Below are 14,959 nucleotides of genomic sequence, written 5' to 3'. Positions count from 1 at the left end.
TTACCCTAAATGAGGTCAACATTTGAGGCAAAACATCAAGTATTAATGAAGATTATTTCTTGGTTAAGGTTGTCCATCAAACACTCTCAGCTTACACTAGAATCAATGCAGGTGACACAAAGTTTATTGGGCAAAATTCGTAATTTCTTTTTTGTTACCTTTTTATTAAGTTCCAGCCATGACATAAAGTGGAAAAATATTTTTTCTTATTTTTCAGGGGGAGAAGTCTTAAACACCTACCAAACTCCCAACTATAGTACACTCAAACTTGTCATTTTCTAACTGGTAGTGGCGAGCAGACACAGAACAGTGAGTAAATCCCAGGGTTAACTTTCTCATTCATTATTCAACATATATTTACTGAGCAATGACCATGCCAGGCACTATGCCAGGCAGACAGTAGTGGAAAAAAAATAGACATGGTCCCCACCCTGATCCACGTCTTGGTTTTTAGTCTCAACTTTCACTAACCTTAGGCAAAGTACTTATTTCTCTGGTCTCAATTCCCTTATTTATCAAATGGTAACACGAGACATTATTATTTCCCATTTATCTCTGTGAGATATTCATAAAACAACTCATCGGAGCCTCCCCAGTCCCCTGAGGGTTTGGCAGGACAGGCATCGCTGACCTCTAAGGTCCCTTTCAGGCCTAGCACTCCATGATTCTACAGCCATTGCCTGAGGAGGACAGGCTGGAGGCACGGAGCTTCTTACACAGAGAAAGGCACTGTTTTTTTTGGAGCTTCAGGAGTCCTGAAGGACAGTATTTCAGACAATTTCTTCAGTGAAAGAATAAACAACTGTGTTACTTGTTCAACACAGCTATGCTCACCCTGAACAATGATTTATTACTCAAGAAAACAGAAGAGGTGCTGGGCTTACCATCAGAGGAGGGTGGTGTGGTCCCAAGTGGTGTAGCAGGGGCTATAGGAGCAGGACTGACAGGGGTTGTCACCAGGCCTATTTCTGGATGACTCTGCAGGAGAACATCGATGGGTAAGAAATAAGAAAATCCAGTTCTGAGGACCCTGTGCTTCATGTCCCTTCTGGTACTCCTGGCCTCATACGCAGAAAGCTCACTGAGGAGAGACTGCTTCTACATTTAGTCCTCAGGACTACCTGATTGCTGTTGATGCTTGCTAAACTCCAATAAGAAGCTCTGTGAGCTAGTTTTTTTAAGCAGCTAAGTTCCCATTATATAAGTATTTCTACAGAACCAAACAAATAAAAAACTGGAGTAAACAAATACACAGGATTATTCTACCAAAAATAGGGGGAGGGAGCATTTGCAGTCCTATCTGAATCCAGGAAGGGACTACTCTCATCACATCTAAATACATATATAGACTATTCTGATGACCACATACGTTGTTGATAAAAAATGCAGATGAGCCAAGGGGATAACAAGTACTATAGAAAGAGCTATGCAGATGGCAGCCTTCCTGTTTCATAACAAACAAGAGTGTGTGGGGTAGGGAGGTGAAGACATGGGAGAGATCCCCACTGGGGACTGAAACAGATCACTCCTCTGTCCCTGCCCTTCCTTAGCCATCCCTGCCACATCAGCTTTTTAGAAGTAAATCAAGTGGCAGCTGCTCCCTTCTCCTCAAGCCTTTCACCTTCCTTTATATCAGTTACAGAATTCAGAGAGCAGACAAGGAACACAGTCAGAAAGGTAAAGAAAATCTCTTATGTTATCAGTCATGAAAAATGATAAATGTCCTCCTAGGCAGAGCCCAAACCAGCACACTGCGTTTTAAGCATGGCAATTTTTTTTTGTTAAACTCAATCAGTGGATCCCATACACATCTGCCCTTTGAGAAAAAAGCATAAGCAAGCTTTCCTTTAAAAGAAACCTCATACATATTTTAAACAGTCTGCTTTAAAATAAAAACACTTTATCAAAGTTTTAGGACAGCTTTCATGGACAGCACTGGAGTTCTCAGTGCATTTTAGTGCCCTTCTGTACCAAGTACTGAGGCTATCCCTTAGGCCAGGGGTGTCCAAATTGTGGCCCGCGGGCCAACTGCGGCCCGCAACCCATTTTTAATTGGCCCGCAGCAAATTCCAAAAATATATTTACTTTACTTAAATAAACCAGGTGAGGCAATACGTACTTTACCTCAAGTGAATGGCCCGGCTGTTTGTGTATTTTCCCTCATATGGCCCTTGGTAAAAAACGTTGAAAAAAGTTTGGACACCCCTGCCTTAGGCAAATGACCCAGCACTTGATAGTCTCTGCTTTTAGTATTTGTAGACCATTTCTTCTGTTAACAGCTAAACTTATGTTGGACAGGATATTTTTCACTTTTCTTCTCTGGAAATCAGTGAGATAAGAAGACAAGTGACTTGGCCTATTTTATCTACGGTTGTAATTCCACAGTGGTTTAGAAAGCAGAAAGCCTGATATAAAAATCCATGTGGGTGGATAATATGGAGGGATTTCCAGTGAGCCAAATGAAGTAATCTCAACTCATCTGGGTTAACAGAATCAGCAAACAGGTCAAAACCATTAACTTTGCATGTTATCAGACTTACTTCTGCACCAGATGGAAACATACCTATTTGAGGACAACATGAAGCAAAGATAACTAATGCAAACCACTTACCAATGCAAAGCAGGGCGTTAACAGGCAAAGCCAGTAGAGCTTTTCAATGAGTGAATCTGTATGAACTTCAGGGAGAAAAAGGATTGGAGTTTTTAATATAACCAACCTGGGCTAACACTGTGATGAAGTTGCGATTTAAATGAACAGCTTCATAAAGTGCCAGAAGGATGGCCTCATTGGTTCTAAAGAAAAAGAGAACAAACTGAAGAGGCTCTTACAGTGAAGTTAAAACAATATAATCATCAAGATAAGATTTCATCCCAGCTCCTCATCAATCCCTCTGAGTTTCTAATGCTCCCTTTCTTACCTTTCCTTATGTAAAGGATATGCAGGCAAAGAGGAAGGAGTAAAGGGACTTTAATTCCTTGGTTCTTATCTACTTCATTCACTATTTTCACTCTCACTTTTCCACCCCAATCCAGTTAAGTCTTTAACTGGCTCAGATACCCACTTTCATTTCATTACAGAGAGCTGGGAACAGTTTTTCACTTTCTTGAGGCTCAATACACGGCACCAAAGTAGAAGCTTCTAAGGATCCATTATTGTTTAAAGCCCAAGAAACATGTGATAAATCACCAAAACAGTTTGAATCTGTAAATTATTAGCATGAGGTAACGTTTCACATTCTCCTATCCAGTCAGAGAACCCATACTAAAGTACAAGTCACTGCACAAAGAATGTCAGGCACTTACTGTACTGAGATTTTCTCATGGGCATCTGCTATGAACATGCTGCCCACCTGTGGAAGAAAAGGGGAACTGCAGACTTACAGCAGAAAAAAACTGTAAGAGCAGCTCTGTCTAGGAAGCCTTTAATCAGGGGAAAAACAAGTGACTTGCAGCCCAAGGGAACTTGGAACTCTAGCCCACCAGCCATACACAGCAAAACCAGCCCACTTTGAAGATCTTAAAAGAATCATAAGTAATAAATGAAATAATGAGAAGTCCACTAAATTGTCTTTCCTGAAAGGGACTTAAAAACAATCCTAGTGCTTTTGTCCAGTTCTCCTTTCCAGGCTGTAAGCTTAGTAACCACTGACAGTGAGTAAATGGTACCCTGGACATCTTCATCACTCTCCATCTTTCCTGGAAGTTGCTTATTTGAAGTCAAAAACCAATTCATGTAGAACATCACAGAAAGCAGGCTGATTTTATCCAACACAGATCCGTCTTCGGGGGAATATTTGGATTTTAGACCAGAACTGTCTCTGTGAGACCTACTGTCCATCTTTCCGATCACAAAATCTTTAGCCTGTTGTCCCAGGCAGGGCCGCTGAATAAGTACGTAGAGTAGGTTGCTTCCAATACGTGTGAATCAGAGGCACTGAGAAAGATGCCCATCCCCCTGAAAGGCCCTTTCCACCTGCTCACTGATGTCCAAAGCTCTGCAGCTGGAGTTTCGTTTGTTTGGTACAAAACTTTTTCCTCTTGGCCAAAAGACAAAGATTCCTGAGCAATATATCTAATTCATTTAACCAAGCACCAATACAGCGCTCATACTTCTCTGACCTCTGAGAGACTTATTTATGCTTCAGAGTTAAAGAGCTTATGGAGTCCTTCCTGAGGGTCAGCTCTCAGAAAAAAAGAAAGGGAAAAATGCATAGGCATTGGAGGGGGGAAAATTGCCTTGTGGGGGGCAGAGAGATGGCTGTTTCTTACAATGAACTCAAATGTTGTCATGCCCTGCTCAAGGGTATTGGCATTGAACAAGACTCAGTGACAAAATCAGAAGGATTGGCTTTAGAATTTTGGCATCAATGACTGCTGCCTAGAATGGGGATAGTTTTGGGGCAGCGGTTTCCAAATTTTGCTGCATGTTAGAATCACCCGAAGCTTTGCCCAGGTTGCAGTCAGTACCCCAAATCTGAATGTCTCAGGGTGGGAGCATAAGCAGCTTTAAGAGATCCCCAGATGGTTCCAACAGACATCACTTATTAGGAAACACTCAGAATGTGAAAGGCAGGCTTTGAAATAAAATGGCTGATTGAAGCATAGTTTGGCCTGCATAATTGTAGCCTTCTGGGATCCAGAGGCTTCGTTTAATCCTTACCAAAGCCCTAGGAGGTAGGTGCCAGGATCCCCTTCACAGGTGAGGGAACTGTCACAAGGGTTTAGGCAAGACTGGAGCTGTGTGTGCTTGGCTGCCAGCCAAGGTTGTTGCCTGTCTCACTGGGCCCAGGATTGCCTGGGCCTCAAGGATCCAGGAACACATTTGCACTGTTCAGGGGTGAGCAGGAGCCCCGAGTGAGGGATAGTCAGATGTGCCCCAGGTATATATAGGACAGGCCTCACACAGCCAGCAACTTTTAAAAAAAAACCCACAGTTTTTAAACAATCGTTAAAAATGAAGTATTTAAAGAATTTTAATGACATGGAGAAATGTTCACGATGGGCATGATAGGCAATTAAACAAGCAGGATACAAAACCACACATATGCATGTGGGTACATCTGTGTGTGTCTTCCTGGATACAAAAGAGACTTAGAAGTAAACAAACCAACATCTTAACAGAAGTTATTTCTGAATTATGAGATTATAGATGAATTTTTCTCTTTTAACTTTTCCTTATTTTCCAAATTTCCTTCAATTAGCAAACAGTTCTATAACCAGAAAGAGCTAATAAACTCTAATTAAAAAAAAAAAAAAAAAAAACGAAAAGAAAGAAAGAGGGCCAGCCTGGTGGCTCAGGTGGTTGGAGCTCCGTGCTCCTAACTCCAAAGGCTACCGGTTCGATTCCCACATGGGCCAGAGGGCTCTCAACCACAAGGTTGCCAGTTCAATTCCTCGAGTACCACAAGGGATGGTGGGCAGCGCCCCCTGCAACTAAGATTGAACACGGCACCTTGAGCTGAGCTGCAGCTGAGCTCACGAATGGCTCAGTTGGTTGGAGCGCGTCCTCTCAACCACAAGATTGCCGGTTTGACTCCTGCAAGGGACGGTGGGCTGGGCCCCCTGCAACTAGAAATGGCAACTGGACCTGGAGCTGAGCTGTGCCCTCCACAACTGAGATTGAAAGGACAACAACTTGACTTGGGGAAAAAAAAGTCCTGGAAGTACACTCTGTTCCCCAATAAAGTCCTGTTAAAAAAAAAAAAAGATAAAAGAAACTGTGTACAAAAAAAAAAAACCTGCTCTGAGCAGCCTCCTTCATCATGCCATCACCTCAAATATCTGGACTTCTGAGTCCAGATTCGTCTCCCTCTGCAGACCTCTCACACTTCTGAGCAGGTGAGGAAAAAACAAGAGAACTTACCATATTTGTTAAAGCAGAGAAAAAACCGCTCTGGTGCTCTTCTTCCTTGTCTTTATACTGCCTGCACAAAAATAACTCAGTTCAACTTTAGCATTATTTAGCAAGTATGTCTTCCTCCTTGGCATTCTAGGTAATCAGGCAGGACACTTGTACAATTCACTAACTCCAGAAAACAAAAGCCTGGACAGTCCAGCCACTGCAGTTTCCCCTACAAGCTAAGAGGCACACATCTGCTCTTGAAGTACTAGGTACCAAAATGCCTGGCTACTTTGGGAGAGACTTAGAAAGCAAGCTGAAAAAGTGTGAAACTGTTCTAACATATGGCTGATCCAGTTATTTCCCAAACAGCCTATTACTATTACTTGAAAAGTGTGACAGAAATTACTTCAAGGCTGTAACAGTGAAAATCTTGTTTGTTTTTGATGGAACAAGAGGGGAAGTCCGTAAGCTAAAAATAAACTATTTGTGGAGATGGGACAGATTTGGAATTTCAACACCCAACTGTGTGAGGAAAGTCTGGAAAGGAGCAAGAAAGATCCTAGCCCTTGCCAGATTAGGGACACTTCTGGTTTTCATTCACTGAATATAAGACCCTTCCCCATCCACAGCAGGAAGCAAACCAAGCATCAATGAAGAGAGCCCCCAGAACACACATGAAAAAGAAGCAAACTACAGCTAGTTCAATATGTTTTCTCCTTTTTCTTTTTAAGCATATAAAAAAGCAGTGCCTCACAACCTTTTTTACATAGAATACAATATTTCTATGATATACTGGTGTTATGCGGCATCTCTGGTCCCGCTCCCCGCATAAGAACGCAGGATATGGCGAGGCCAAAATGGAACACCAACGGAGCCATGGATGGGGGCGGGGTGTTCATACCACTGTAGTCTTGCTGGCGAGTGGGTTGGAGATGCAGGAAGCAGGCTCCACACGATGCGCAATCCACCCTCCTCTTCTCTGCCAAGCAACCGACCAGCATAGCCACGGCAGTTATATTAGTGGCTAATGGCTGACCGGTAACAGCTGATGGCCATCCACTGTGGCTTGGCAGAGAAGAGGAGGGTGGATTGCACATCGTGTGGAGCCTGCTTCCTGCATCTCCAACCCACTCGCCAGCAAGACTATAGTGGTATGAACACCCCGCCCCCTTCCATGCCTCCGTTGGTGTTCCGTTTTGGCCTCGCCATATCCTGCGTTCTTATGTGGGGAGCGGGACCAGAGATCCCACATTACAGCTGGGCTAAATGGAAGAGACTGTTGTGGCTGGAATACTACTAAAAATGCTCTGCAATAAAATACCAAAGGTTGCAAAAGAACATGCCTAACTGTTTAAAGAAAAGATGGACGCTAACCTGATGGCTACTTCTCCCAGTATTAGAAACAACCCTGCTAAAGCCATCAAGCCCTGCTAGAGCAAATACATCCGCCAGCAGCTGTACCTCTGAATTGTCTTCTGCGATAGGTTAGGGGAAGTTCACCTAAGACTCTAACAAACCTGTTTTCTACTCAACCAATTCAAGTGAAAATTACACCCTTCTCTTCTAGAAAGGTGGACTTACCTGTTATACTCAGATAAAGCCTGAGCGATCACAAGCCCCATTCCCTACAAAGAAAAAAGATAGCACAGGTGAAATAAGGGGCTGGTGGTGATGCTATGATGAGGCCAGGGAAAACACTAATTATACCCCTATGGTCCAAACCCAAGAAGTTCTACCTGAAACTTAGCAACAAAGACAGAAATTCTGAGATGCATTCTCACAGCATCTAAAGGAACTTCTCTGGGGAGATTTTTCTGATCTAATTATCTTACTTACTGTTACTTAAAAGTAACAGGGTGAAACCAGCCCAGATCACTGACAATTTCACTGAGATCACTTTCACCTCAGAAGACTAAGTCAGAATCTTCAAACACTCATATGTCTCTAAAACAACCACAATGAAAGTGACAATGAGTCCCATACTGAAAGAAGGTGCATACAGACAAGGCACTCTCTTTCAGGCCGCAGGAAAACAGGAGTGTAATGGGAAGAACCATCCAATAAATGTTAAAGTGACTTATCAAGAATCTGCTAAGTACAACCCAAAGATCAAGTAAGGCCACAAGGGGAATAAAGTGTGCTTCTCTATTCCTTAAGGAAATTAGAAGAATGAAAAGGGCAAGATGGAAAGAGTATAAAGCTAGACACCTAGTCATTTTCCTCCTCCCTATATTCAAAGATCGGATGTTATTTCTGAAACTTTCAAGGACATATTGTAACAGATATATATCATCGTCCATGTTTCAGCTTTACCAAGTCAGGCTATAAATACCATCTGGCTAGTTCTACAATGAGGAATCTCCCAACATGTAGTCACCTAACCTTTTTTTTATTTCAGCTTTATTGGGGTATAATTGACATATAAAATTGTAAGATATTTAAAGTGTACATCACGGTGACTTGATATACCATCTATACCTTCCTATTCTTGGAAATTTAACTTACTGACTCTGTAGGACAGTCAACCTCAGCCCACTAGGACATGAAATATAACCAACTATTTTAACATGATTAGCAAGCAAATGTCCCCTCAAATCTTCCTTTCATGATGAGAAGACAGAATACAATAAGATAGCTGCACTAATGCTCTAAAAAGAAACACCAATTCCCTCTTCATAGCCAGATGAACTTAACACAATAGGTCTCTGCTCTCTGTTCTAAATATCCACTGAAAATAAGTTCCCCGAATGCAAGTCATTAAAACAATACACAAAGATCCAGGTACTCACATTGAGCGTGGCCTCATCATCCACAATAGACAGCTTCACAATATAAGGATTCACAGACTGTTAAAGAAGAGATTCAAGGTGAGTGTGACCTACTTAAGAACCCATTAACTATTTAACAAAGTGTTAACAAAAATGCTTCTATAAGGTCCTCTCTCTGTATCGATATTCCTACTACACAGGCCCATCGTGTCATCTGACTCTCCCATTTCCAGTAAATTTCTCAGTGTAAATGGGCATTCACCAAACACACACACACACACACACACACACAAGTTCTGTTCTACCTGCATTTTCCTCTAGGCTGAATCAGCTTAGGCCTAGGTCTGCCACTTCTCCCATTTTTCCCTCTTGTTTATAAGTGAACACTCCACAAACTCACTGGGAACATTTTCACCTCAGAAGAGAAGACTGAGTTATTCTATCCTGCCAATAATTTACTGAATCCATAGGGACAACTATCTTTTGGGAGACATAAAAGCTTCTTTGCCATAAGGCACAAATTTATAAGTTGCTAGCTTATATTCTCACCCCAAAGGCTCTCTAAGCATTCCACAAACGATATGCTAGGACTTATTCACCCACCCAGAACACAAAGCCACCTTGGGGGTGGAAAGTGGCAGCTGCTTAACAGCCAGAGAGGCCATTTATGGATCCGATACCCAAATAACACTGCAGGGGAACTGAAAAAAAAAGGATGTAATTACCCAAACTACAATCTGGTCAGGACACTGGGATTTAATGATTGTCCCATCACTTATAGCATTGGAAGATTTCTTGAGTTTTTCCAGACCCAATCTCAGCTGGGCAGCATATGGAAATGAACATATATTTTAAACTCATTAAGCATGTGGGCCATCTCCTACTGGTGGCATGAGAATCAATGACCTGCTCACCTTGAAAACATCCCACCCATGGGATGTGAGGAAAGACCTCATGCAGATCAAGCACCAATTCTAACCCAAGGAAAGCAAAGAACAATAGTTCTCAGATTGGCAGTTTTTACAGTAACCAAGAAAACTCATTACTGAGAAACTTGGAAACCCAACTGGAAGGCTAACACCCCCCACACAGACCTTACTTAATCAAGTTTCTGAGGGGATCTTTGAAATGTCAATTGGGAATGGAGAAAGAGACCTCTTTGCTTTCTTAACAGGCCAAATGTTTATAAGGTTTCGACAACGCAGCTCAAGGAGGTAAAACCCACTCCATTTGTCACTTGATCTAACAGAGGAAAGTTCTCCACATTCTTCCTGAAACCAACAGTCAAATTCTGCTGGTGCTACAGACTTCAGACCAGATCCAATGCAAGTGGATCCCTGCAAAAGAAAATCAGGGCCGGCCCGGTGGCTCAGGCGGATGGAGCTCCCTGCTCCTAACTCTGAAGGCTGCCGGTTCGATTCCCATATGGGCCAGTGGGCTCTCAACCACAAGGTTGCCAGTTCACTTCCTCGACTCCCGCAAGGGATGGTGGGCTCCGCCCCCTGAAACTAAGATTGAACAGGGCACCTTGAGCTGAGCTGCTGCCGAGCTCCCGGATGGCTCAGCTGGTTGGAGCGCGTCCTCTCAACCACAAGGTTGCCGGTTCGACTCCTGCAGGGGATGGTGGGCTGCGCCCCCTGCAACTAGCAACGGCAACTGGACCTGGAACTGAGCTGCGCCCTCCACAACTAAGACTGAAAGGACAACAACTTGACTTGGAAAAAAGGCCTGGAAGTACACACTGTTCCACAATAAAGTCCTGTTTCCCTTCCACAATAAAATCTTTAAAAAAAAAAAAGAAAAGAAAATCAGCAGCTGGCTGGCCTAGAGATGCCACCATGGTGAAAACAACACTAGAAGAAGGAGGCCACTTTCCTTGGCATAAGTTTTGAAAAGTCCTAGATACTCACCTTCCCAAAAGTACACTGATTTGGGTCATAATAAAGATCATCTCGTTACCAAGAATAGCTATGCTTTAACAGCAGTTGGGGAAAAGGCAAGGTGGCTAAATGCAAGGAATTGAAGTCTAGCGTCTCTACTTATTAATTATGACAAGTTAGGCACATTAAGCCTAAGCTCAATATCTCATCTGGAAAATGGGGATAATATTTTCTTCCCTGGGGTTACCATGAGACGTAAATAAAGTAAGACATGTAAGATCCTTAGCATAGTATCTGGCACATGGTAAGGGCTCAATGATTGCTAACCATATTTTTTCTCCTTTGACCATTTTATCACATTCAAGGGAAGCTCTTTAGGGAAGAGAGAGAGAGAGAGAGAGAGAGAGACAGGGAGAGGAAGAGGGAGAGGGAGAGAGAGAGAGTAGGAACAACTTGCAACTAGACATAATAAACAATTTTATAATTTCTGGGAAATGTCATGTTCAAGGCAGCATTTGGGGATTGAGTCACTTAATCTCAGGAGACATGGCTAATGTAGAAGGCCAGGATATTAATGCTGTGAAAATTTCTATTCTGCCAGACACCGATTCTCCTTAACACTATGCACCTGTTGTGCTGGTCACGTTTTAAAACTGGGGCCAATCTACTTTTCATCCTCTAAACAGAATTACCGACAAACTCAGTGCATCTTCAGGGGCTCACACTAACAGGGTTGTGGGGACAGAGTCCCAGGGTCCTGCCTTTATTTGATCTAAAGCATACCCTACTTACTACTTTTCATTGCACTTCCCTTGACTTTTTTTTTTTTTGCCTCCTTTCTCTTTAGATGAAATGACTAAAATGGAATGCATTACTTGAAATGAGGAACTATTTACATTTACTACATAACATCTTTTCCATCACTTTCACTCAAGTTACTCGGCTTCATTGTGTTTAGCTGAGCACCCCACCTCTCTGGTACCCGCTGCACCTTTCTAGAAAGGTTTCAACTTACCCCACTGGTCATGGGATTGATTGTGGTAATAACTAGAATGATGTTCTTCCCAGCACACACCCTCTCATACTAGTTTGCATAAAATTGCACAAGCTTTTGGTTTTGCTATGTTCATCCGGAATTCCTCATGTTCCTGTCAAAAACCTTCCTATTCCATGGTCACCAGGCTTCCTTAATGCTTTCTGGGGAGTGACTTCTATCAAAAGCTGCAAAGCTTTTGCCCCCATAAATTATGTCCACCAACTTGCCCTTGCCTACTATGTTAATTCTTCTGGGGTTTCTGACAGACTAAGAGATGCATGCCTCACTCCAGAAACATGATTTTCTCCAGTTCCTTGGCCATGTCCAATTTTTCAGGCTGACATGTCAGAGAGCCCTACTGAGCTGGGCCAGCGTTCAGTTTACACTTAGAGAAGCCAAGCTGTTGCCTCCATCCAGCAGAGTGGCCTGCATCCAGCAGAATGTTCTGAAAATATTCATTCCTAATTATGGTGCTTTCCTATCACACATAATTCAACTCTCTTTAACTATCTTCAGTATTTTTCCTCAGCCATTTTTTTTGCCCTAGAGACTAATACACATGACAGAGATCAAAATGGCTACCCCTCCAGATCACCAGTAAAACAGGTGTTGATGATAAATTACATATTTATTACCGTGTTTCCCCAAAGATAAGACCTAGCCAGACAATCAGCTCTAATGCAAGACCGGGCCTTATATTAGTTTTTGCTCCAAAAGGCGCATTAGAGCTGATTGGCTAGGCCTTATTTTCGGGGAAACACGGTAGTAGCTCTACACATCATTCATCAGTTCCTCCAAGACAATGAAAGCAATCAGCTCCTGGGATTTACAACACATTAACATTGCTCCATATATTCCAGTTCCTCTTTAAGTGTTCCTTTCTCACAGCCTCCCTTCTTCCATATCCTTCTTCATAAAAATAAGCATCAGATTTTGTTACCCATCACTTTTGACCTGGCCAGGAATCATATCAAACATCATTAAGTAAAGATCCAGAAGTTCAGAAATGACAATCCTCCCTCCAGCTGCCCCACATCTCATAGCACTGCTTACTTGTCAAGGGAAGAAACTCAGGTTGCCTCAATATAGCTCCTGACTTCTGGGTTCAGTAAAGTACTCCTATAGTCCAGGACTCAGTACCAAATACTCCCTATTCCTCCAAAGCTATCCCCAATGAGGCCCCGGTCTTCCCTAAGTGCCCCCTGCTTCCTTTTCTATGTATTCTTCTGCCTTTGGGGGGGAATCAAGTAGATGCGCCAACCCAAGTAGAAATCTCTGAGTGTTGTTCATCTTAAAAACCTATAAATATGGGGGCAGCCGGTTAGCTCAGTTGGTTAGAGCACAGTGCTCTTAACAACACGGTTGCTGGTTCATTCCCCACATCGCCCACTGTGAGCTGCGCCCTTCACAACTAGATTGAAGCAACTACTTGACTTGGTTGATAGGTCCTAGAGAAACATATTTAAATTAAAAAAAAAAAATTGAAAAAAAACGAAAACCTATACGTAAACCTGTCCCCAATTAATTCAGGGACAAAAGAACTCCAGAATTAATATGGATAAGGTTCTGTCTTCGATTTCCATTAAAATCCGAAAGAGTTCCCAGGCCAACAGTGATACATATACAAGTGGATTGCATTAAGGAAATCCAACATATAATCATCCAATCTTTCAAAATAGATGCATTAGGTCAGTGGTTCCCAATTCTAGCTAATTATCATATTCAATAAAGGATCCAAACAAAAAACAGATTCTCAGGTTCCACCCTCAAGATTCTGATTCAGTGTATTGAAAGTAAAGCCCAGAAATTTCTTCTTTCTAAAACGTTCCTTGGTGATTCTAATGATAAGCTGGGTTTGAAAACCACTATATTAGGAATATTTACTCACTTTATTAGAAGTTGTACCACAGGACTCCTTTTAAACAGGTATATCCTCTGCCCTATGCATTTAATATAGAACTTTCAAATTTTAGTTTATCAAAATTAATCTATATACCATTTACCAAGAACATGTCTTCTACATTAAGCAAAGTCCTCTAGGAGTGGCCACATTTAGGAAGATTATAGAAAGATAACTATCCGTTAAAGGGTCCACTTACCTCATATTTTCTGTAGTTCACCAGCAAAGCCAAGAGGACTACAGCATCATATCCATGCTCCCTGCGACTTGGGGGGTGGGAGAGTATCTGTAACAAGGACCAGAAATGCGTGAGAGTGCTAACTCCTAGTTCCTAGGAACACACACAGAGAAGATATTAGGAGGTGGTTTACCCAAAAGAGAAAAGGGTGACAAGGGAATTGACCAACCTGTAAAATTGCTTCAAATATGCTGTTGATCATTACATACTCCAAAATAGTGTTCTGGCTGATGTTATCCGTCACCTGGGTGCAATAAAAGGCTTTTTAAAAGTCTACACCGAAGCACTCTGATATCTTATATATGTACCTCCTCCCCTAGCATCTAAGAGAAACAGAAATGTTAAAACATTCTACTACATATTTAAGTAGACCTTTCATAAGCTCCCCCAAAGCCACAAGAACCTAAATAGACAGACCCTAGTTGGGTAGGAAATTAGCAAATTAAAACTCCCTAAATCTTTGAACTTCTTTGAACTTGTTTCTCTCATACCCTCACACAAGCATTTGCTTAACAGTTTCTTGGGTTTCATTCCTCATATGCACAGGAAGAAGTTTATGATCCAGCAGTCTTCAAGTTGTGGCAGGGAAAGGGAACCACCTAAAGTAAATGAACTGTAACCTACTCTCCTCCCACCAGAAGGTACAGGCCAGCTTCATGCTATAAAATCAAAGTCAGAAGGACAGATCTGACAACCCAAAGAGAGTAGCTCTCCAGGAGTGGTACCTCTAAAGTGACAAACATCACATATCCTGCAAGTTACAATGCCAGCAGTTTCTCCAAAGAGCAATTTCCAGGAAGTGGAAGCCCATGCACATCCTTCTACATATTCAAACATCCTTCTATATATTCAAACACAACAGAGTGATGTAATACCCCAGTAGAGAATTAATTTTTTCTCTTCTCCTTTCTAACTTTGCGCTCAAGTATTTAAATAAGCTTGCCCCTGTTGTCAATTAATACCCTTGACAAAGAAACATATAGATAGGTCACTTACAGTCACTAAGCAAAGGAGGAGTTTCAGACATAAACTCTTCAGACTTTCAGAACCTTCTGCACAAAGCAATGAATCCAAACTCTCCATCAAGTTCTGAGAAAGAGAACCATTAAGTGTTAAACCATATCAAGTAACATCTGCACTGTGTCTTTGTCCAATTCTGGGTTATGTTACACAGGGTAATACGAATAACATACAATGAAGCAAACATATCATTTCCTGAGGCCTAGGCCTTACAAAATTAGACAAAGAAGAGGAAGACTTCTAAGTCTAGCTGTATTCAGGAAAATGCTTTAGAC

The 14,959-nt window shown here is 42.1% G+C and overlaps 1 protein-coding gene across 1 annotated transcript in view; it reads right to left on the bottom strand.

Moving 5' to 3' along the window:
• The window catches only part of ARMH3 (armadillo like helical domain containing 3), a 151,005-nt gene that overhangs the window by 114,463 nt on the left and 21,583 nt on the right, over positions 1 to 14,959 (bottom strand). The window contains exons 6-14 of the mRNA XM_081074511.1: positions 14,661 to 14,753; positions 13,834 to 13,908; positions 13,626 to 13,712; positions 8,632 to 8,688; positions 7,424 to 7,467; positions 5,864 to 5,924; positions 3,304 to 3,350; positions 2,718 to 2,793; positions 885 to 978 (exon numbers count right to left, since the gene is read on the bottom strand). Of these exons, the coding sequence (XP_080930637.1) occupies positions 885 to 978; positions 2,718 to 2,793; positions 3,304 to 3,350; positions 5,864 to 5,924; positions 7,424 to 7,467; positions 8,632 to 8,688; positions 13,626 to 13,712; positions 13,834 to 13,908; positions 14,661 to 14,753 (634 nt within the window). The remainder of the gene's footprint in view (positions 1 to 884; positions 979 to 2,717; positions 2,794 to 3,303; positions 3,351 to 5,863; positions 5,925 to 7,423; positions 7,468 to 8,631; positions 8,689 to 13,625; positions 13,713 to 13,833; positions 13,909 to 14,660; positions 14,754 to 14,959) is intronic.

This window comes from Rhinolophus hipposideros, assembly GCF_964194185.1.
Source record: "Rhinolophus hipposideros genome assembly, chromosome: 15".
In the NCBI taxonomy this organism is placed as follows: domain Eukaryota; kingdom Metazoa; phylum Chordata; class Mammalia; order Chiroptera; family Rhinolophidae; genus Rhinolophus; species Rhinolophus hipposideros.
The sequence above is the reverse complement of the archived record's forward strand: the minus strand, read 5'-3'. Positions and strand labels throughout refer to the sequence as shown.